This window comes from Gopherus evgoodei, chromosome 3 (assembly GCF_007399415.2).
Source record: "Gopherus evgoodei ecotype Sinaloan lineage chromosome 3, rGopEvg1_v1.p, whole genome shotgun sequence".
NCBI classification, from domain to species: Eukaryota; Metazoa; Chordata; order Testudines; family Testudinidae; genus Gopherus; species Gopherus evgoodei.
In genome coordinates, this window is record NC_044324.1 from 158,633,091 (window position 1) to 158,654,886 (window position 21,796).

Consider the following 21,796-nt stretch of genomic DNA (forward strand, 5'->3'; position numbering starts at 1 on the left):
TTGTTTTTATTTTACATGAAATTTGTAAGTAAATACATTTTCCAGGAGGTGTTGGAGATCCTGAATCCTCTTAATAGTCAATAAATCTTAATTTTCTGTAGGTGCTTTGGGAAAAAGGACACGATTTCAGGAAAAGCATGTAGCACAGCTTATACTTGATGTCCAAAGGAAAGATGATGTCTTGCTTTCTCACCGTGAGCTAAGCCCAGCACCTACTGCTCTAGAAAATTTAACAAAGGTATGCACTGGAAAGAAATTTTGTTCTTTAGTAGTTCACAATTTTTAAAACCCATTTTAACACACAGAAAAGCTTCTTTTCTGGAACATTTGTGGAAAGGGGTCGGGATGTGAGTAGGATGGACTTATTCATTATTCTGAAAGAGTTTTGATTATGATTTCGGGACTATTAGTAGTGGATTTACTTGGTTTAATTTGTTTGTTGTGAATTTTGAGTTTTGTATGGGAAGCTGGACAGGTACTTCTATTATCTTTTATAAATCTAAATAAATTACAAATAAATGTATATAAATCCCTAAAATGGGTTGTATGGCTTTAGTGACTGTCTTATTCTATTTGATGCACAGCGATTTTCATGTGTAGATCATATCCAAATGTTGTGATCATACATTCACTTGGCACACATTTTCCTCTTAAACATGTATAATGCACAGATAAAGAAGACTGTTGTTTAATTTAATAACTTTTTAAAGAAAGTACACCTATTTAATCAGGCCTCTGTCCCTGCCCTTATTTCCATCTCCCTGAGAGAGACACTTTGGACCCTTTCATAGCCCAAAATGGAACTATTGAAGTTCACCTGGTCATCAGAGATAACACTACATTACCATGTAGGTTTCTAGCACCTGATGCCCTGTCTCTCGCAGTTTAGAGTAAAACTAGCATTAAAGGGCTAGGAGCTAAATCTTTAGAGGTGCAGAGCAATTTCCACCGACGTCCAAAAATCATTCTGGAGTGCAGTCTGGACCAGTGAGCCTGGGCCAGTTGTGTCAGTGCTGGCGGCTTAGAAGGCTTTGCTGCAGTTGTTCACAACCATCCAACCAGCATGTAGGTCACACCTTGAGTGTCTGTGTGTAGCTGCAGGCCCTGGTTCAGCAGCTCTGACTCCAGCAGCTTGCCAGCAACACACCAGTCACACGCTGGCTTCCTTGTTTACTACTTGCAGGCTGACCCCAACACACTCCTACTCTGAGATTTTTTCACTAAAACGTGCTTTGCAATGTCTAGCCCTCTCCTGGACAGTTCGTATATTAAAGTTCATTATCTCTGCAAGGAATCGGTATTCAATAGTTTGTTACTTTAACTTGAGTTATCAAAAAGTTCAGTTTAAACACAGCACTGGATTGGTTTAGTGTAAAAATAAAACAAGTTTATTAACAAAAGAAAATAAGATTTTAAGTGAATTCACATATAAGAGATAAAGTTAAAAATTATTGTAAGCAAATAAAAAAGAAACATGTCTGAAAGTCTAAAACTTAATCTAGTAAATTTTGGTTTGAGACTCAGGGCTGGGGCAGGAGGTTGGGGGGCAGGAGGGGATGTGGCGTGTGGGCTCCGGGCAGCACTTACCTTAGGCAGCTCCTGGGAAGCAATGTCATGTCTCTTCAGCTCCTGGGCAGAGGCGCAGTCAGGAGGCTCTGTGTGCTGCCCCTGCCTCACAGGTGCCACTCCCACAGCTCCCATTGGCCGTGGTTCCTGGTTAATGGGAGCTACGGGGGCAGTGCATGGAGCCCCTGTGGCTGCCCCTCTGCCTAGGAGTCAGAGAGACATGTCATCCACTTCCGGGAGCACGGCAGGGAGCCTTTCATCCCTGCTGCACCGACAGTGCCACCAAACTGGACACCTGGCAACCTTATCCCCTCCCCCTGCTGTCTTGATGACTCTGTTTCCTACTTTTACAGTAATTCCTCACTTAAAGTCATCCCAGTTAACGTTAATGTTGTTACGTTGCTGATCAATTAGAGAACATGGTCATTTAACTTGCGCAATGCTCCCTTATAACGTTGTTTGGCAGCCTCCTGCTTTGTCCACTGCTTGCAGAAAGAGCAGCCCTTTGCAGCTAGCTGGTGGGGGCTTGGAACCAGGGTGGACCAGCAGCCCCCCATCCGCTCCCCTAAGTTCCCTGTATGGCAGCCGCCCAGCAGGCTATCAATTGCTGGCAATTCAGCTGTCCCTCCCCCCATTGCCATGTGCTGCTCCTGCCCTCTGCCCTAGAACTGATCCCAGGAACCTCCTACTTGCTGTACAGGGGAGAGGGGAAGAGGGAGGCTAATGTCAGGGTGTTCCCCTCCCCCCTGCTCAGGCGCAAAATTTGCTTGCCTGTCCTTTCATCACTTTTATCTTACGGTTATCATTCTGGCATTTGACTCACCCATCAAGTAAGATGACTTGCATGTCCAAAAAAACTTGTTCCAGGAGTGTGGGAAAGTAGAATTTCTTAGTGCGGAGAGAATTAAATACTGTATCAGAATGTATAAAAGTGGGACAGTTAAGGCTGTTTGTAACTTCTAAATCTGGCATTTGCTGATTTTTTTTTTTTTTGAGTGCATCCTTCAATTCCTCTGTGTTCTGTGGAATATGGAAAAGTCCACTTGACAAAAAACCTATTCATTGCAATATATGGTGAATAATAATTGTACAAAACAAAGCCATTATAGCCATCTGACTTTGTGCTTGACTAGATGGAATCAAGCTGACATAGGTACTCTCTCATGCCATCTGGTGCTGGCGAGCTTTAGGCGGCTACTTCACTGTGAGCTAGGGGTGTGATTGCCCTGCTCACATACACATACTTGTGCTAACTCTCATTGAACTAGTGAGAGTATAAATTGCAGTATAGCAGAAGTAGTGTGGGTAGCAGCAGCAGAAACTCATTCACTGGTTTTCATGTGCGCTTAGCAACGGCAAGCTGTGCCTCTGCAGCTGTTATCCATTCTACCATGAGTGCACTATTTGTTAGGTCTGTGAAAGCCAGCATGATTATATGTATTCAGATCACACCCTTAGTTCGTAGTGTAGAGGTAGCCTTAGTGTGTTTGATTGCACCACAAGAAAACATATTTTATATCTCAGAACAAACAGTTTCAAACTTCCTTTTTGTTGCAGGAAGGTAGAAGAATAGAGCTGCGGGATGGTAAATTTCAGAGGCCTTGTCTATAGTCAGACTTACACGGGTTAAACTAAATCTCTTAAAATCATGCCTTTTAGTTAAGTAGGTGCAAGATTGTGTGGAGACAAGGCCTGAGATGTGGGGTGTTAGTTTAGGACTCTTAATGCAATTCAGGTGTGTTGAATGTTCTTGGATTAGTCTAAATTGATATCTGAAAACACAGTCCTGATCAGCTTCTTTGTTTTTGCATGTAGTTTGTCAGCTTGGATTGTAAAAACATGTGTAAGACATGATCTAATCTCAGTATAACATATTTCAATTGACCGTCTTACATAAGTAAGTTAATGCGAACTAAACCTGTTCAGTCAGCCTAATGACTGCTGTAAGAAAATTTCTCTGTCTTGTAGACTAGAACTTGGAAACTGCTTATTGATGATCTTATAATGCCTTAATGTAACTTCAGTTATCTCTGATGAAGTAGAATCAGCTGCTCTCTTCTTAAGTGGCTGGCTCATATTGGAAGAGGATATAGCAATACATAGAAACTGTGGTGAATACCAACATACTCTTGAAATGTACTTTCAGTATACTTTAAAAACAGAACAGAGATGAGTATTTTCACATTAAAAACCCTGTTTATAGACTAATAGGTCAGAAGGGACCAATCTGATCATCTAGTCTGACCTCCTGCACAAGGCAGGCCACCGAACCCCACCCATCCAATTTTATAACAACCCCTATCCCAGGATCGAGTTATTGAAATCTTCAAAACTGGTTTGAAGACCTCAAGCTGCAGAGAAAGGAGGAAGGAGATGAATAGATCTTCTTTGTTCTATTTGACATATTGTTTTAGTTCTAAGAATTTTGTACTACCACCAGATTCAAGCTTTTTGGCCTCATGATTAAACTTCAAATTATTGACCATATAGATTATTTTTAGGGCTTAACATTAACTTCACCATTTACAGGGTCAGTAATCATAAAACATTGCATGCTCAGTGAGCACTGAAACATAAGGTAATTACTGAGAATCACTGTAAAATCTATCTTGTGTGATAAACCATAAAAACTGGGAAAAAAATCAGTGAAGATAGTCATAGTTGTTGCCCTTCTCTCTCTTGCAGACAGTATTCACTTTTCTATTAGAGCACTGAAAATGCCCCTAATGTCACATCTTTGACATTCTGCAGCATGACGACTATCATTCTGGCAAAAAAGGACTGGATGATGCTCCTTTCCACTGTTCAGTAAGCTGGAGGGGTTGCTGCTAAAGAATTATAAAAGCTGATTTTCAGTTCAGTTATTTTATAAAATATCTGTTATGACATTCAGACAGTTAAATATGTTCTCTTGTGATATTGGGGCAACAAAATAAGCTCAAGGTATTACTGTAATATTTTGTCATTTACTTTAAAATGTTTTTTCAACAGAATTATGATTTAAATGATGAGACAGTGCTAAATGAGATAAAATTAGCAGATGCTGATCAGTACCAGTTGCCTGACCTGTGTGCAGAAGAACTTGCTGTTATCCTTGGAGTTTGGTAAGTTTATTGGTATCTTTGTTCCTTTTGTAAAATCTCCCTGGGAATTTTGGACCACCCATATACATAAAAATACTTTTATGTTAAGTTAAGACAATCCAATACATTAAATTAGGTATATTTGTTCGTTAATAAATTAGTCTGTAAATGCAAGGCTGTCCCTCTAAGTGAGGCAGTGTAGTAAAAGATACGTGTGCATTTGTGTACATCAATACTTGAGTCCTACAAAAAGGTGCCAGAATTCCCTAGACTTGGCTCCCTGCTCTGGAAGGAGAAATGTCTCGGAAACCTGATCCACTCAGGTTACTCTGCCTCCACCTCTCCTTCCAGAGTGGGGAGCCAGGTCAGAAGTACTTTTTCTTTTCTCTGTCCCCCCCCCCACCCATTGTCCCATCCACCAGTGTTAACCCCAATATTTACCAGGCAATTGTGAAGAAAAATTTTTTGCACTGATTGTCACTAATTTCTGTAATAAACATCCATAAGTTCCTGGTAATAGTAAACAAAGGGCCTTGGCTTAGGCTGTATTTACAGTAACATTTACACTCGGATTGTCCACATGTCACCTCTAAATTGTGGATTCTTTCCCTGGAGATCAAGATCATACAATCCAGGAGGGAAGGATGAATTGTACTTGATAACATTTGTTCTTCCCCTTGTTAGATGCATTGACTTGTCAAAAACATGCATTTACTATTGTAGCAAAATAAAGAGGGTAAACCAATAAATAAATTGAAATAATGATTTGAGATGAGAACCTAGAGATGGAAGAGCCACTGCCAATACACTTATATTCACTGCTCACATAATGCTTCCCCCTGGAGAGAAGATGAAACAACAAACTACAGTAACCCCTCACTTAAAGTCATCCCGGTTAACGTTTCATTGCTGATCAGTTAGAGAACATGCTTGTTTAAAGTTGCGCAGTGCTCCCTTATAATGTTGTTTGCCAACCGCCTGCTTTGTCCAGTGCTTGCAGAAAGAGCAGGCCATTGGAGCTAGCTGGTGGGGGCTTGGTAGTCCCCTATCAGCTCCCCCAATCAGCTTCCCATTCCCCTAAGTTCTCTGTGCAGCACCCTTCCCGCACCGCCGTGTGCTATTCCTGCTCTCTGCCTTGGCGCTGGTCCCAGGAGCCTCCTGCTTGATGTGCAGGGCAGGAGAAGAGGGTGGCTAATGTCAGGGTGTTGTCCTCTCCCCTGCTCCTGCCCCTTGCTTACCCTATCTCCATAGAGCAGGGTGGGGGACACGGCAGGCTCAGGATGGAAGCATCTGCTGTATCAACTTGCTGGTCTACATAAAAAGGCAGTGTACTTAAGAGTGCGGTCAGCATACTTAAAGGGGCAATGCACATCTCTCTCTCACACACAGGGTATGTGTCTGTCTGCCATGCTATCTCCCCTCCCTCTATTTGTGCTGCCTTGTAGAGTGTGAGGCTACATTAACAACGTGTTAACCCTTGAGGTCTCAGCCGAGTGCTGGATCATTTAGCAGGAAGACATTCCCTGGGAAATATCCCACCCTCTTCCACTCTCTGACTTCACCATCTCAAACAGGCTTCACAATCATCATTGCTGTGTACAGTATTAAATTGTTTGTTTAAAACTTATACTGTATGCATGTGTTTTATATATATATAAATAGTCTTTTGTCTAGTGAAAAAAATTTCTCTGGAATCTCCCCCCCCCCCCCCCCCGTTTACATTAATTCTTATGGGGAAATTGGATTAGCTTAACATCATTTCGCTTCAAGTCACATTTTTCAGGAACATAATTACAACGTTAAGCGAGGAGTTACTGTACGCTGACTATGGTTAGTCATATTGCTAGTGTGTTGCAGGACAGTGCGCTGACACTAAGGTGGTGGTGTGATATATAGAAAAGATTACCTCGGTACTGAGTTGATGGCAAGTACATTTGAACTTGATGGTTAACAGCAGACTCTCAAGATTTGTTGAAAGGAAGGATTCTCTAAACTTAGGTGAGCTTTCTTTTGTGTTGCAAAGCATGTACCTGCCCAACTCCAGGGTGAACCCACAGGCTTTGGCTCTCAGCTCCTATGTGGTTTTGATTATTGGTAGACGAGTGATGCTTTTGAGTAACTGCCCTTGGCACATTGTCATGATAAAGGATGTAATATGTTGCAGGAGGAGTTAATAGAGTAATTTCCTAGCTCAAGGCTCAAGAGTCCTTAGTTTTGCACCCCAAAGGATCTGCAGTTTCATTAGCTTTCAATTTCCAAATCATTTCTGAAATTATGCAGACCTTGCTTTGTTCTAGTTTGTTCTTGTAATTAGTGTTCAGTACCACTTAAATGGCATACATTGCTAACTCCCATTCTTAGCAATGAATTTTTTTTCCAAATGTAAGTAAGACTTTGGGTTATGGAAATCCCATTGAAATCAATGAGAGCTTTGCCATGGCTAAGAGATATTCAGGATCTGGTCCCATGTCTGTAGCAATACTTGGGGAGAGCAGTGCAAGTTAAGTATTATTTCAGCTATTCAGAAAGTATTTAACCACAAATACATAGGATGCAATTGAATTCATAGAACACAGAATGTGTCCTCCTGCAAAAATTCTTAGATTCAAACTGGTTAAAATGCTTACGTAATGAAACAAAATACTATTGCAAATGTTTTCCCTCTAATAAAATTTTGAGAGGATATTAAATGTTTTTAAAAGTCTTAATACCTCATAGCAGATGTCTGCATAAAAATCCAAGAAACACCTCATGCAGTATGTTTGAGCCAGTATGGAATTAATGTGTTTCAACTCAAACCAATTCATTTTTTTACCTTATGGTACAGTAACTTCTCACTTAACGTTGTAGTTATGTTTCTGAAAAATGCAACTTTAAGCGAAACGATGTTAAACAAATCCAATTTCCCCATAAGAATGAACGCAAATGAGGGGAGGTTCCAGGGAATTTTTTTTCACTAGACAAAAGACTATATTTTATTTTTATATAAAATATATATACACACACACACACACAATGTAAGTTTTAAACAAACGATTTAATACTGGTACACAGTGATAATGATTGTAAAGTTTGGTTGAAGTGGATGAATCAGAAGGTGGGATATTTCCCAGGAAATGCCTTACTGCTAAATGATGAACTAGCAATTGGCTGAGCCCTCAAGGGTTAACTCTCACACTCTACAAGGCAGCAGGAATGGAGGGAGGGGAGACAGCATTGCAGACAGAGACACTTACCTGTGTGTGAGAGAGAGAGAGAGAGATGCGCATTTCCCCTTTAAGTACACTGCCTTGTTAATTAGATCAGCTTGCTGAGACTGCAGCTGCTGCCAGCAAGCTCCCTCCATCCTGAGTCCAGTCGTGTTTCCCCCCTGCTCTATGGAAGATGGGATAAGCGGGGTGCAGGGGGGAGGGGGACACTCTGACATTAGCCCCCTTTTTCCTCCCTTCCCCCCCCGCACAGGAAGCAGGAGTCTCGGGGAGCAGCTCCAAGGCAGAGGGCAGGAGCAGCACATGGCAGTGCGGGGAGGGACAGCTGCAATTGCTAGCCTGCTGGGCAGCTGCTGCACAGGGAACTTAGGGGAGCAGGGAGCTGATGGGGGGCTGCCGGTCCACCCTGGTTCCAAGCCGCACCAACTAGCTGCAATGGACTGCTCTTCCTGTAAGCAGTGAAGAAAGCAGGCAGCTGCCAAATGACGTTAGAAGGGAGCATTGCACAACTTTAAACGAGCATGTTCCCTGATTGATCAGCAATGTAACAATGAAACAACGTTAATCGGGATGACTTTAAGGGTATATCTACACTACAGTATTATTCCTATTTTACAGAAACCGATTTTTGGAAACAGATTGTATAAAGTTGAGGGCACGTGGCCACACTAAGCACATTAATTTGGCAGCTTGCGTCCATGTACCAAGGCTAGCATCGACTTCCGGAGCATTGCACTATGAGTAGCTATCCCATAGTTCCCGCAGTCTCCCCCGCCCATTGGAATTCTGGGTTGAGATCCCAATGCCTGATGGGGCTAAAAATTTGTCACGAGTGGTTATGGGTAAATGTCGTCAGTCAATCCTCCCTCCATGGAAGCAACGGCAGACAATCATTTCGCGCCCTTTTCCCTGTATTGCCCGGGCAGACACCATAGCACGGCAACCATGGAGCCCATTCAGCCTTTTTTCACTCTCACCGTATGTCTACTGGATGCCGCTAACAGATGCAGTACTGCAGTGCTACACGGCAGCATCCCCTTGCCTTTGCAAGTTAGCAAAGATGGTTACCAGCTCTACTGTACCGTCAACTTGCAAAGCAGCAGACAAAGACGGTTACCAGTCATACTGTACTGTCTCCTGCTGTCATGGGTGCTCCTGGCCGGCCTCGGTGAACTCAGTTGGTGGCGCCTGGACAAAAATGGGAATGACTTGTCAGGTCATTCTCTTAAGTTTTGTCTAATGGAGAGTCAGTCCTGCCTAGAGTCAGGGAAGCCTACTAAAGAACCAGAGAGGCAAACGGCTGCTCCAGGTCAGAGCCCCAGACATCCTGCAGAAATGATGAGCTGCATGCCATTCTAGGGAGTGCCCCTGCAACAACCCCACTCGTTGCTACCCTCCTCCCCCATCCCTCCTGGGCTACCATGACAGTTATCCCCCCATTTTTGTAATGAAGTAATAAAGAATGCATGAATAAGAAACAACGCTGACTTTATTGCCTCTGCAAGCAGAGATCAAAGCGGGGAGGGGAGGGCGGTTGGCTTACAGCAAAGTAGAGTGAACCACCATTCTGTACTTACTCAGCCTATAGCTGAAAATGGGAATCTGTGACAAGCACTAGGATAGAAGCACAGGCAGGACTGAATCTCCATTTGTGTGTGGGCCTTTGGTTGACATTGGTAAAATACAAAATGTCCTAGGATATGTATGTTAGGGGACAGTTCTAAATGGCAGCTTAATTTTTTTATTTGCAGCAAAATGTAGAGGTCTAAATATCTGATTGTGATCCCTGGTAGCATGGGTTAGGCATGACCGCACAGTGCTGCTGACTGGGGAGAGCAGCCGGAGGCGCAAGCCTCCAGCTGCCATGATATTCCAGGCAGGACTGAATCTCCATTAGACAAAACTTAAAGAAGAGAATGACTTGGAGTCATTCTCATTTTTGTCCAGGCGCCCCCAACCGACTTCACCGAGGCCGGCCAGGAGCACCCACGGGATGATGATGATGGATATCAGTCATACTATACCGTCTGCTGTCTGCAAGGCAAGGGAATGGGATGCTGCTGTGTAGCGCTGCAGCACCGCATCTGCCGGCAGCATCCAGTAGACATAGACATATGCTGACATTGAAAAAAGGCAAGAAATGATTTTTTTTCCCTTTGCTTTCACCGGGAGGGGAGGGCTGACATATACCCTAAACCACCCATGACAGTGTTTTTGACCCTTCAGGCTTTGGGAGCTCAGCCAAGAATTCAAATAGTTTTCGGAGAGTGCAGAAACTGTGGGATAGCTACAGTCGTCAGTTGCCCCTCCCTCCGTGAGTGTCCATTTGATTCTTTCGCTTTCTGGTACGCTTATCTCAGCTTAAGTTACATGCAGCACTGTGTCGAGTCCCTGTTGTGGCCTCTGTCCATTATAGCCTTGGAGATTTTTTCAAATGTTTTGGCATTTCATCTATTGGAACGGAGTTCTGATAGAACAGATTCATCTCCCCATACAGAGACCAGATTCAGTATCTCCCGTACGATCCATGCTGCAGCTTTTTTGATACTGGGACTGCATGGTCACCTGTGCTGATCAGCTCTCCACGCTGTGCAAACAGGAAATTAAATCCAAAAGTTCGCGGGGCTTTTCCTGTCTACCTGGCCAGTGCATCCAAGTTCAGATTGCTGTACAGAGCAGTCACAATGGCGCACTGTGGTATAGCTCCCAGAGGCCAATACTGTCAAATTGCGGCCACACTAACCCTAATTTGAAATGGCAATACCGATTTCAGCGCTACTCCCCTCATCGGGGAGGAGTAGAGATATTGGTATTAAGAGCCCTTTATATCGAAGTAAAGGGCTTTGTTGTGTAGATAGGTGCAGGGTTAATTCAGTTTAACACTCCTAATTCGAGATAAACTCAGTGTAGACCAGGCCTTTGTGAGGAGTTACTGTACTCTTACACCAGTATGGCAGGGGAAGAAGGGAGAGAAACCCATTGATAGTAGTTTGGTGTAGCATATTTAATTTTCCCTTTATATATGACATGTTACTATGTGCATTGTCTCCAGCCACTTTTCTGTGGCTCCTTTTGTCTTTGCTATGGCACCTTTCATCTTAAATTTGTTGATTTTTAGTTATCTTTTCAATCAGTCTTCATTTGGGTGACTACAGTATTTGGTAGTTTTTAAAATGCCCAGCTGTGGTTTGCTCTGCCTCAGCATGGACATGCTTTTTCTCCTCTGCATCACTTTCTTTGACGCTAAAGATAACTACTTTAAAGCCCCTCTCCTCTGCTTATTCAGTTTGATTCCAACTTCAATCATCACAGTGCACAGGATGGTGATCAGAATAGTGTCTAGCCACCCCTCTTTCTTCTCACATTCTTTTTCCCAAAAAATCCATAATGTCCAGAGAAGCTTTAGTCTAAGGAAAAATAACTTAATACATGCCTCCTGTGGTTTTGAAACAACTGCTGAATTGAGCAACGAAAGGCAAACTCACTTTTCTTAGCTCACACAAAGGTGGCAAGCACTGCAGCTCCTAGCCTTCATGGTATCCAGTGGCCCTGCCTGTATATGAGACCTCTCCAGGCCTCCCTTCTGTCAATATGGGTTCAGTGTCCCTATGCAATCTGATTACCTCACCACAGCAGTAACCCAGTCCCTGAGGTGGGGGAGCAAATACAGAAACCTGATTAAGGGAAAACGTCTAATGGGCAAAATCAGATCCCTCCATCTTTTTGTCTGGGAAATTAGTCCTCCCTGGAATGCAGAGGAAGCATCAGTTTGCTGGAACTGTGGGCAGTTGGCAGTGTTATGAGACACTTAGTGACCTGCATGATTGTCACTTCTTTCATGATGTAGATCAACAATTGCACCACTGTAGCTTATGTAAACAAAGGAGGATGGGATTTGCTGCTGAGAAAAGAAGCTCTCTAAATTCTCCTTTGGGTCGAAAAATGCAGAAACTGACAATCTTGGTCTTCTAAGGGAAAACTCAAAATTTATGTTGATTGACTGAGTCACCCAAACTTGTCCATAGAAGAGCAGGAACTGCACAACAAAGTATTTTAGCTATTCTCCCTGGGATGGTGGTACCACTAGATTGATTTAACTACATTAAATGGGTACTAAATAGTTGGACCTCTTCTGTTCCAGATTTTGGGAGAAAAAGACAGATAACTTGTCATTCAGTTAATCAGACTATCAACTATGTCTTTCTCCAACAAAGCTCTGGTGACCAGGAAAACTGTAGAGGACAAAGTCATCATCCTATTGATAGTGCTGAATTGGACTTTCAGATCCTGGTTGTCCCAGCTGATGGAAATGTCTCTTTGTCCCCCATGAGAGTTACCCCATATTGAAGACCACTGATACAGGAGCTGATCTGTTGTCCGTATCAGGGCAGTTTGGAAGTGGTGACCTGTATCTTATGGAGAATACGTCCTCGGAAACTTGGTTACCCTAATCTATTGGTTGATGTCCTCCTTCAGTCTAGGAACGATTCCACTTCCAAAACCTATTTGGCACGTTCTCATCTCCTACAGATGGGACTCAATTTAAATCAGCATCTAATAAATCTGTCTCCACTTTGATGGATTCATTGAAGGGTTGAACATTTGTATATTAAGTTTCCATGTGGGTGCATGTTAGAAACTTTCTGTGGGAAGTATCCACATGGGAAAAAGTCTTGCATTACAAACTCACGTTTCCATACTGATAAAAGCAGTGGGAAAGCTTCATCCTCTTATAATATATTAACATCATCTGGAGGTTCTATGACAATTGAAAGGGCATCTCTTTGAGCATATGGCTACAACATCATTGTTTTTCTTACTCACAAAAAGCCACTTTAATGGATATTGCAAGAAGAATCAATTGCTTTATTATCTTGTCAGTCAAGAGAGTCTCTTCAGCAGTTCTTTTCTAGACCAAGTGGTACTTCAAACAGCTGAATTTTTACCTAGAATTGGCTCTCCCTACCCCTTAAATGAAGGCCTTACTCTTATTCTTCCTTTGTTCAGCCCCAATTCTTCTATTTCCTAAAGAAGTTTAAATGACAGCACCTAGTTGTCTGTAGAGCTTTTAAACTCTTTTTGGACAAGACAGAGTCTTTCAGGAAAACCAGTGCTTTCTCTGTCTGATATTGGAAAGAAAAAGACTTTAAGCCTCTAGTCTAAAGCAACCATAATCTGGCAGCAATAGCTGAATTGTGTAGGAAAGCTGGTAAAACTCCTCCGCCTGGTCCTAGACCTTATTTGACAAAATCTATTTCCACTTCTTGGCCAGAGAGAAATAGAAGCTTTCAATAAGGAAATTTGCAAAGCAGCAACATGAACATTTTTGTCACTCATTCAAAGAGGATTATGTGATGTGTAGATCTCCTTACCTCAGATGCAGCCTTCACTTGTTGGGTCCTGCAGTCTACCTTTTTTCTTTGATGCCTATGTTTCAGATGCTCTCTTCCTCTCTTCCCTTTTCTGGATTCTGGATTGCTGATAGTATATTCCAGACTGTTGTGTCGCCTGTATATGATGATACAAGTTTGTTCTTACATGTAAATTTGTTCTTCTGTAAGTCTGTATATTACCAGACTTACAGTTCAAATTTTAAGCATGGGAAGTTATCTAATGGGGTTGCGTATGTTTATTTTATATTTAGGGTGCTAAAAATTCTGATTCCGCAATGCCTGTTGTAAAAAGACAAACCCACAGGTCAGATCAACATTTTCTTAATGACCAAGACTGCCAAGGGGAGGCACAGCAGGCGGCCTGGTGGATAATCTGGCAATAAGAATCCCCTATCCTAGTGCCATCACCACCTTCCGCAGGAGCCAGTATTGCACCCAGACTGAAGTGCCTTAGATTGTCTGGCTTGATTCAAGACAGGCCACTTCTAAAGGATACCGGCATCTCTGGTAGGGTATCCAAGCCACTGATGCACCCATGAAAAAGAGAACCTCTTTTACTTACTAATTTAACACTTTTTCAGGTAATGTAAAAGTCATCAGGGTTATGGAAATATTTATTAAGCCATATCTATAGTGATATATAAAAGACACCTCTTGTAATGAAGTTTCTCTCTTTATAAGCAGACACCACATCCTATAGAAACTGCACTGTTGAAACACATAATACCTGTATCCATGCTTGAAAAATATATCAGACAACATAATAATCAAAGGTTAATACAAAAAAGAGAGAACCACAGAGATATTATGGGATAGCACACTAATGATAAGCCCAGTATGCTGCCCCTTCAACTTGGCACTCTGGCTGGTATGTTAGGGTTTCCACCAATGAGCGTCTCCTTAAGCGTCCGTTACTATTGATAGACACTTAAGCTTAGTTCAGATAATTTTGGAGCGCTCACCCAACTCCAGCACAGAAATGCTGGAAGGGAAGGGGATGCTTTCTTTCTCCCACATCTCCTGGTGGTCTCATCTCCTGGATTTTTATGGCTGCTATAGCGTCATTAGTGAAATTGACCCTTTTTTGAATATTGTATTCTGTTGCTCCTGCTGGGGAAGCCCTATGTGCAAGAATAGCAGATGCAGGCTATGACCTTCACTGCTTTGTGTGTTCTGTGCGGGGAAATGGCAGAAAAAGAGAGAGAGGCGATAAATGATTGATTTCTTCTTTCACTGTTCCCTCCCTCATAGTTTCTTCAGTAACAGCGGAGATTTGCTGGCATTGTAGAATGAAATTTCCAAAAGAAGTCCGCTTCACCTCACCTAATGTGCATATCAAACAAGATGATTTGTAAGAGTTAAACTCTGTTGTTTGAGAAGAACTGTGGGCTGAAGGCGTACTATATCATTGCAAGCCTGTGTGACTAGGAAAGTACTTTCTCTTCCAAGCTGTGGAGTACTATGTGTAACCCACACACCTTCAGGGTGTGGTGTTCTGTCCCATATAGTAGCACCAAGACCACTTAGAGCAGGAGTCTCAAACTCAATTTACCTTAGGGCAAGTGCCAGTCCTCAAATTGTCCCAGCAAGCCAATAATGTCACTGAAGATGGTGTTCAGAAAAGATAACGTTTATATTGTATTTATTTTGAATTTCTTAAAAATAATAAAACTGTCATACAACTTCATACAATTCTTCACCTGCCAGAGAGTTTTTGATATTTGCCAGACACTTGGCAACACTTCAGTTCTGTCAGTTTGTTGATGTTTGGCTTCAGTGACTGAGCAGTTGAAACCTTCAGGATTGCAGCAAGGTGTACATGAGATAGTTGTGTTTTGGTATTTTGACCTGTTTATATTTGTAGAAAAAAGTGACACTGCCTCCATGGCTGACTCTGCCCGGCAACTAATGATGCTGCCTCCATGGCTGCCTCTGCCTGGTGACTAGTAATGGTATCTCTGTCCCTCTCCCCCAGCTAATGGGAGCTGCAGGGGGCGGCGCCTGTAGCAGACAGACCCACGGGGGTGGCTGCATGCATCTCTCCTCTGTGGGCTGCAGTGGGGTGGTTCTTGGGCCACAGATGGCCCGCAGGCTGGGACTTTGAGACCTCTGACTTAGAGAGAGATTAATGAGTTTGCTCTACAGCCTTAGCTAAAAGCCTACTAACTGTTAGCTAAGTCTGTAGAGCGGACTTATAATATCTCTTTCAGTGGTCTCAGTGCCACTATATGGGACAGAACACCACACCCAGATGATGTGTGGGTTACATACTTTGCCTAGCTGAGGAAGCGCATTCCAGTTGAAATCCTGGACGAGCCCCCACTTGTAATGCTGACAGACTCCGGTTGGCGGCGGACGGGATTGAACCTGGGACTTCAGTGCATGAACCTCTACCGCATGAGCTAAAAGCCAGCTGCCTGTTAGCTAAGGCTGTAGAGCAGATTCATTTTTTCTCTCTCTCTAAGTGGTCTCAGTGCCACTAGATGGGACAGAACACCACACCCAGAAGGTGTGTGGGTTACATGTGCACAAGTGACTTTGGAAGTCCAGACCTTGTACTAGTTATTTTAGTATAAGGCTTTGTCTACACTGCACAGCTTCTGAAAGGTATGCAGTGTAGCCGTTTTTTGTTGGCAGGAGAGATCTCTCCTGGCGACAAAATAAAACCACCCCCAATGAAGTGCAATAGCTTTGTTGGTGGGAGCGCATGTACTGCTGACACAGCGCTATCCATACCAGCACTTTTCGTTGGTAAAACTTTTGGTCGGGGGGGTGTTTTTTCACACCCTCAAGTGACAAAAGTTTTAGCGACGGAAGTGCAGTGTAGACATAGCTGAAGAGTAGAAGTCATGCAATAAAATTTCTGTTTATAGGTAGGCAGTGTTTAAAGGTGGTGAAGAGCACTAATAAATATTTGTTGGCAATATGACTCAACTTTAAATTCAGCTCATGGGTATACATTTTTGAGAACAAGCCAGTTAGAAAGTGGTGTCAGACATCTTGCCATGGTCAGTTGGTAATATATTTTTTTAAATTCTAAAATACATTGCTGTACACCAGTAACCACAGCTGTGTTAAGAGAGTCCATTCAGGAAATCATCTTCCTGTCTTGCCATTCAGAACTACTCACATAATGAATTTGTTCATGAATCTGAAGTGTCTATCATAGAAATTATAGCTCTACAAGACTAAATGAATCATCTTGTCCATCTCCCTGTAATTGCAGATTTCCATTTAAACATATATACTCTGTTTAATTTGGCTTCAGATGACTTGAGAAATGAAGCTTCCACTACTTACCTGGGAACATTTTCCTGCAGCATTATAGACCCCATTCTAAGGGTATTTTTTCCTGGTATCAGCATAATTTTATTAATTTAGTCCTTTTATTTCTCCGTCTACTTCATTGGAACACCCATGATACCTGGTCTCTGTTGTTTGTATTGTACATCTACTGACACACTATTATAACCCCTCTTAATTGTTTGGCCAAGGTGTACATAGAAGTATTTATCAATTACAGCAACCCCCTCATCCTTTTGATTGGTTTCTTTTTGAGTGCCGTGCAAGATAGGACACTTTCTTGTATTCCTTTTTTTAGCCTGTTATTCACTGTAGTCATTCTATATGAATTACAGGTTGCTTTTTATTCTTTGAAAAGTACATTTGTCGTGCAAATATATTTTCTTGGGATGAAAAGGGAAGGGTAACTGCACATTTTGATTAATAGTTTTTGTGCTTTGTGTAGCATGCAGAAGTGGAACCAGGAAGATTCAATTTTATCAAAATTTGAACTCATCTGTGCTTGCCCTTATTTTTTCTAGATCTGCTGTTAATTCATCTAAAATAATTATGGTTATTAAGAGACTTTTTCTGATTTTTATCTATTTTTGGGGATGTTGGGCATATTTTTAGTAGAAATAGAAAATTGACCATCTGCTCCTGTTAATATTCCATACATAAAGTCACAGTCCTATTTGTGAGTCCATTGTTGGTTGCAGTGGAGATGGCTGTAGTGTTCCCCTTAACAGCTGATTTCAGGTAAGGGAAGAAGCAGCTGAAGCAGAGAAAATCTTAAGTTACCAAGTTTCTATTTTCATGAAAACTGCTGTGGTAAATTTTTTTAAAGGAAGGAAAAAAACAGACTGTGACACAGAGGCAAATTTGTTTCCAAATATAGTGTTCTCCAAAGATTTCCATGAAGCATCGGTATCATTTTAAAGAAACATACATCTTCAGGTGGTAAGAGGAAAGGGATGTTTGTTATTGAAGTATGGAAGTAGGTTGTATTTAGCCACATACGTATAATAGCTAATATACAAACCCTTTAGTAGTTGTTAAAAAATATATTGTATTATTCCCTTGGTTACAGTAGTTTTGAGTGTTTTATCTTTAGCTTGAAGGCTGGTATCCCTTTACATGCTTTACTAGATAGTTTACACTTCATATTTGAATGTTACTACTTCAACGAAAAAAAATGAACCAATAAGACAGTAAAATACTGGAAGAGAGATAGCAGCTCTTGTAGTAAGAATACCTCACACTTTCTATTATAACTCCTTGCCGCTTGTAACTTTGAGAAACTTTAACTATCCAGACTGACACTTTTCATGCTTTGTCTTTGCCTCATATTGATGTTATTTGGAAAGTTTCAGTAAAAGGTATGAACTGCTTCAACGAAGGGAGCCAAATAGAGTTGATCATGTCTGTACAAGCAGCAGGATAGGCTCGCTGCCCCAAGGATGTACACATCTGAGCCTCAAGGCATGTACTTGGAGCCGATAGCACCTCATGTTGTTGCAGCTACACTCTATTTTTAGTTCACTAGCTTGATGAGAGCTGGCGTGAGTATAGTTCCTTGACCTAGGAATTACCACCAGCTCCAAATGTAGATGTATCCAACATTACTTTTTTTTCTGTCTTGCTCACTTAGACTGTAAGCTCTCTGAGGCAGAGGAAATGTCTATCTGTTTATCCAGCACCTAGAATGATAAGGCGTTTAGGCACTATTGGAATACAAATAAAAATTATTGTATTTCTCATCCTCCTTTTTCCCTACTGTGCCCTCTCTGAGACCCCATCATCTTTTTTATCTATGACTGAGTTCTTGAGTCAAATGTAGAGCTCTAGATAAAGTTCCTTGGACAAGGTATCTCTTTCCTTTGTTCTGCAAAACCTATGGTATGCTTCTCGGGTGCTGTGTACATATTATATTTGTTACTCTGGAGGAAGCAAAATGGTATTCAATCATTTTTTTTAAATGGGATTAATAAAATCCCATGAGCCGTGAAAATTCCTTCCCAACTCTGAATTAGGTAGTTTTGGTGGATTAGGAGAATGTTCAGTGTGGTGAGAGCAAAGAAAACAAAATGTAGATATATTAAGTACAATACTATATAAAATTTTCAAGTTAAACTTTCTCTATAGATAGACTTCAGTGAGGGAATACATTCTGTACTGAAATTATGTTCTGCTGTGATATTAATGAAACATAAGGTTGAAAAATATAAATGGGCAAAATTCGGGAAATGAAAATGTTCTCATTTAATATGCAACTTTAACTGTGTCCATTGTGCTTATGAATTGTGACAGTCTTTAACTACATAGTTGCATATTATGGCTATAATGCAACTATACAATATATGCACAAAGTATAATTATTATTAAAGTTGGAGGATAATTGGATTGGAGACACAAAATTTCTCCCATTTGAAGGGTATAGAATTAAAGAGCATAATCACTTTTCATGTTCCGTGGCTCCCATGAGAATCTTTGCAACTTTACCTGAAGAACATTACCACAGCATTCTTTGTATTTTGCAATGTCAGGTACTTGGAAAAAGCAGTTATAAAGTTTCAGTGGTGATCATTATTTGTTTATAGTGTGATTTAGGCCTTAATATAATTTGATGTTTCACATGGGGCTGGAATTATAACCCTGTCGTCCCCCTTTGTACCATTTGATGGACTTCATATATCACTTGTAGTACATTACAGGATTTGGTGAGCTGTTTTGAGTTGTTTGTGTAAGAAGTATCCAATTATTTGGAGTTGTGTACCCATTTCCTTTTTTGGCTTTACAGATACATCCTACTGTGATTAATATCCTTGCCATCTCTCATCTTCTGCTCTGTTTTTGGCTTTTCCCTTGCGTTTGCTTACTACAGCCTGCTGGCAGCTTACTGGGAGAGGAGCCTCTGTCAGTGCTCCTTGACAGATTGAAAGGAGGTTGCATGTTTGAGAAATCTTTTACCTTTCAGTACTTCTCCTTAAAGGTTATGGACTTTTTCTCTTTGAAGAAGATTGAGACCAATTGCCCATTGATCAGTAATCCTAACACAAACAAGTTTCTGGAAAGACAGAAAATGGATTTAAAATACTAGCTTAATGTATCTCAATTTACACTGCCGATAAGCTTAAACTAGATAAGGTATCTTGGCTTGTTTACAGAAAGAGAGTGGATAAAAAAAACTAAACACATAACATTCTTTGAAACTAATCCCTTTCTCTGACCACTCTGCTTCTCTGTGTCCCCCTTGACACGCTTATTAAATCCTTCCTCTAGTTCTCCCAGTTTTCTGAAGGCAAAGAGCTATAATAGAAGTTCATAAAACAGTTTTGCTCTCCACTCTCTAGAAGATGGCACTAAGGAAGAGAAAACAATGATTTAATGCCACTTTGAAGGGTCTTTAACAACCTGTCTTGGGTATCATCTTTTGAAAACCTCCTTGACCAGATGTAGCTTACCCAAATGTGGGGTTTTTTTTTTCAATGTTCTGTGATTTATGGACAAAGGCTCAAACCCTCTTTCACGTAAATAATAAAACATTTTTTATTCATAAAAAATGCATTGTTTTCTATAAGGTGTTTTTAGCTTTTTGCAAATTTGAGAAGCATGCTTTATATATATAGATTGTATTGATTGAACTGAAATTATTTTGTATGTACTGAAATAATTCTTGTTTTACAGCATTGATTTCCAAAAGAACAGCCCAATACACAAGCTAACTGAAGAGGAGCTTTTAGCATTTACATCAGTAAGTAACTTATCTCTGTGTTGTTTGTTTGTTTGTTTGTTTTTACTATATTTATATCTTCCTTGAACATCTTTAAGTGAAGTACTAAGCTGTGATCCATCAACTATTTTGGTGAAATTATTTTTGAATAAAATATAATCTAGTTTTGGTCTGTTGCTTCCACAATTATGAAAAAGCTGAAATTCAGCCTTGTTTGCATCACCAGCTCTGCACTATAAAGTTTACATTTAAAAAACCACACATACTATTTTCATTTCAATGTCTTTTACAAATGTTTAATAAGAGAATTTCTGACTATTTTAGATTCTTATTCCCTATTGGGAGTTGAAATTTAATGATACAGGTCAGGCCCTTACAACAAATTCTTCACACTGATTTAGTGCTGAAAGTACTTTCCTACCTTGTGAACATATAATTCTCAAGAGTCTTTTTTAAATTAAATAGAATAGTGCAGTCAGAAACAGTATTTTGATCCTTGTGAAGCCTTAAACACAAGAGCATACATATTCTTTTTTGGGAGTAAACTGAACTAAAGTAATTGAAAGCTAAATGTGTATTGTTTACACATTTCTTTAGCATGGTTTCTATCTGTTATATTTGACTTATGCTGAAAGTGAAGGATTTTGTAGTGTGCTTTAGAGTGGCCCACTAAATCCAGGTTTTAGCATTAATACTGTATGAACTTGTTCTGTGTTCCATTGTCAAGGTTCATCAACATATCTGTCATGAAGAAAAGAAATTTGTGGTGGGATGAGGAGACTTCATTGAAGTATTCAAAATTATAATAGTGTTGTGAAAATTTATTAATCAATAGTAACCCAATAGTTGTCTAGTAGTTCAAGAATAAGTGTGTCAGAGAGTGGCCTAAATGCCTGTTAATTGAAGCATTTGTTGTTGGACAAAGAGAAAAAAAATCAGAGGAAGATGATATGGAACTTGCTTACCAATGTGGGAGTGTTAACAGATCAACATTTTAGGGTCTCTGAATCTGGAGTGGCAAAAGCTGACTGGTCTGTAGTTCCCCGGATTCTCTCTCTTCCCTTTTTTAAAGATGGGTACGATATTTGCCTTTTTGCAATTGTCCTGGACCTCCCCAGGCTGCCACAAGTTTTCAAAGATAATGGCCAATGACTCTGCAGTCACATCAGCCAACTCCCTCAGCCCCCTCGGATGCATTAATTCCAGACCCATGGACTTGTGCATGTCCAGCATTTCTAAATAGTCCATAACCTGTTCTTTCACCACTGAGGGCTGCTTACCTCTTCCCCATACTGTGCTGCCCAGTGCGGCCGTAGGGAGCTGACCTTGTCTGTGAAGACCGAGGCAAAAAAAACATTGAGTACTTTAGCTTTTTGCACATCTGTCACTAGGTTGCCTCCCCCATTCAATAAGGGGCCCAAATTTTCCCTGACCACCTTCTTATTGCTAACATACCTGTAGAAACCCTTCTTGTTACCCTTCATATCTCTTGCTGGTTGCAACTCCAGTTATGCGTTGACCTTCCTGATT

At 41.0% G+C, this 21,796-nt stretch overlaps 1 protein-coding gene across 2 annotated transcripts in view; it reads left to right on the forward strand.

Moving 5' to 3' along the window:
* Positions 1-21,796, forward strand: part of TTC27 (tetratricopeptide repeat domain 27) — a 196,778-nt gene that overhangs the window by 55,217 nt on the left and 119,765 nt on the right. For both annotated transcript variants that reach the window (XM_030557129.1, XM_030557130.1), the window contains exons 7-9: positions 102-238; positions 4,558-4,670; positions 20,221-20,287. In XM_030557129.1, coding sequence (XP_030412989.1) covers positions 102-238; positions 4,558-4,670; positions 20,221-20,287 — 317 coding nt within the window. The remainder of the gene's footprint in view (positions 1-101; positions 239-4,557; positions 4,671-20,220; positions 20,288-21,796) is intronic.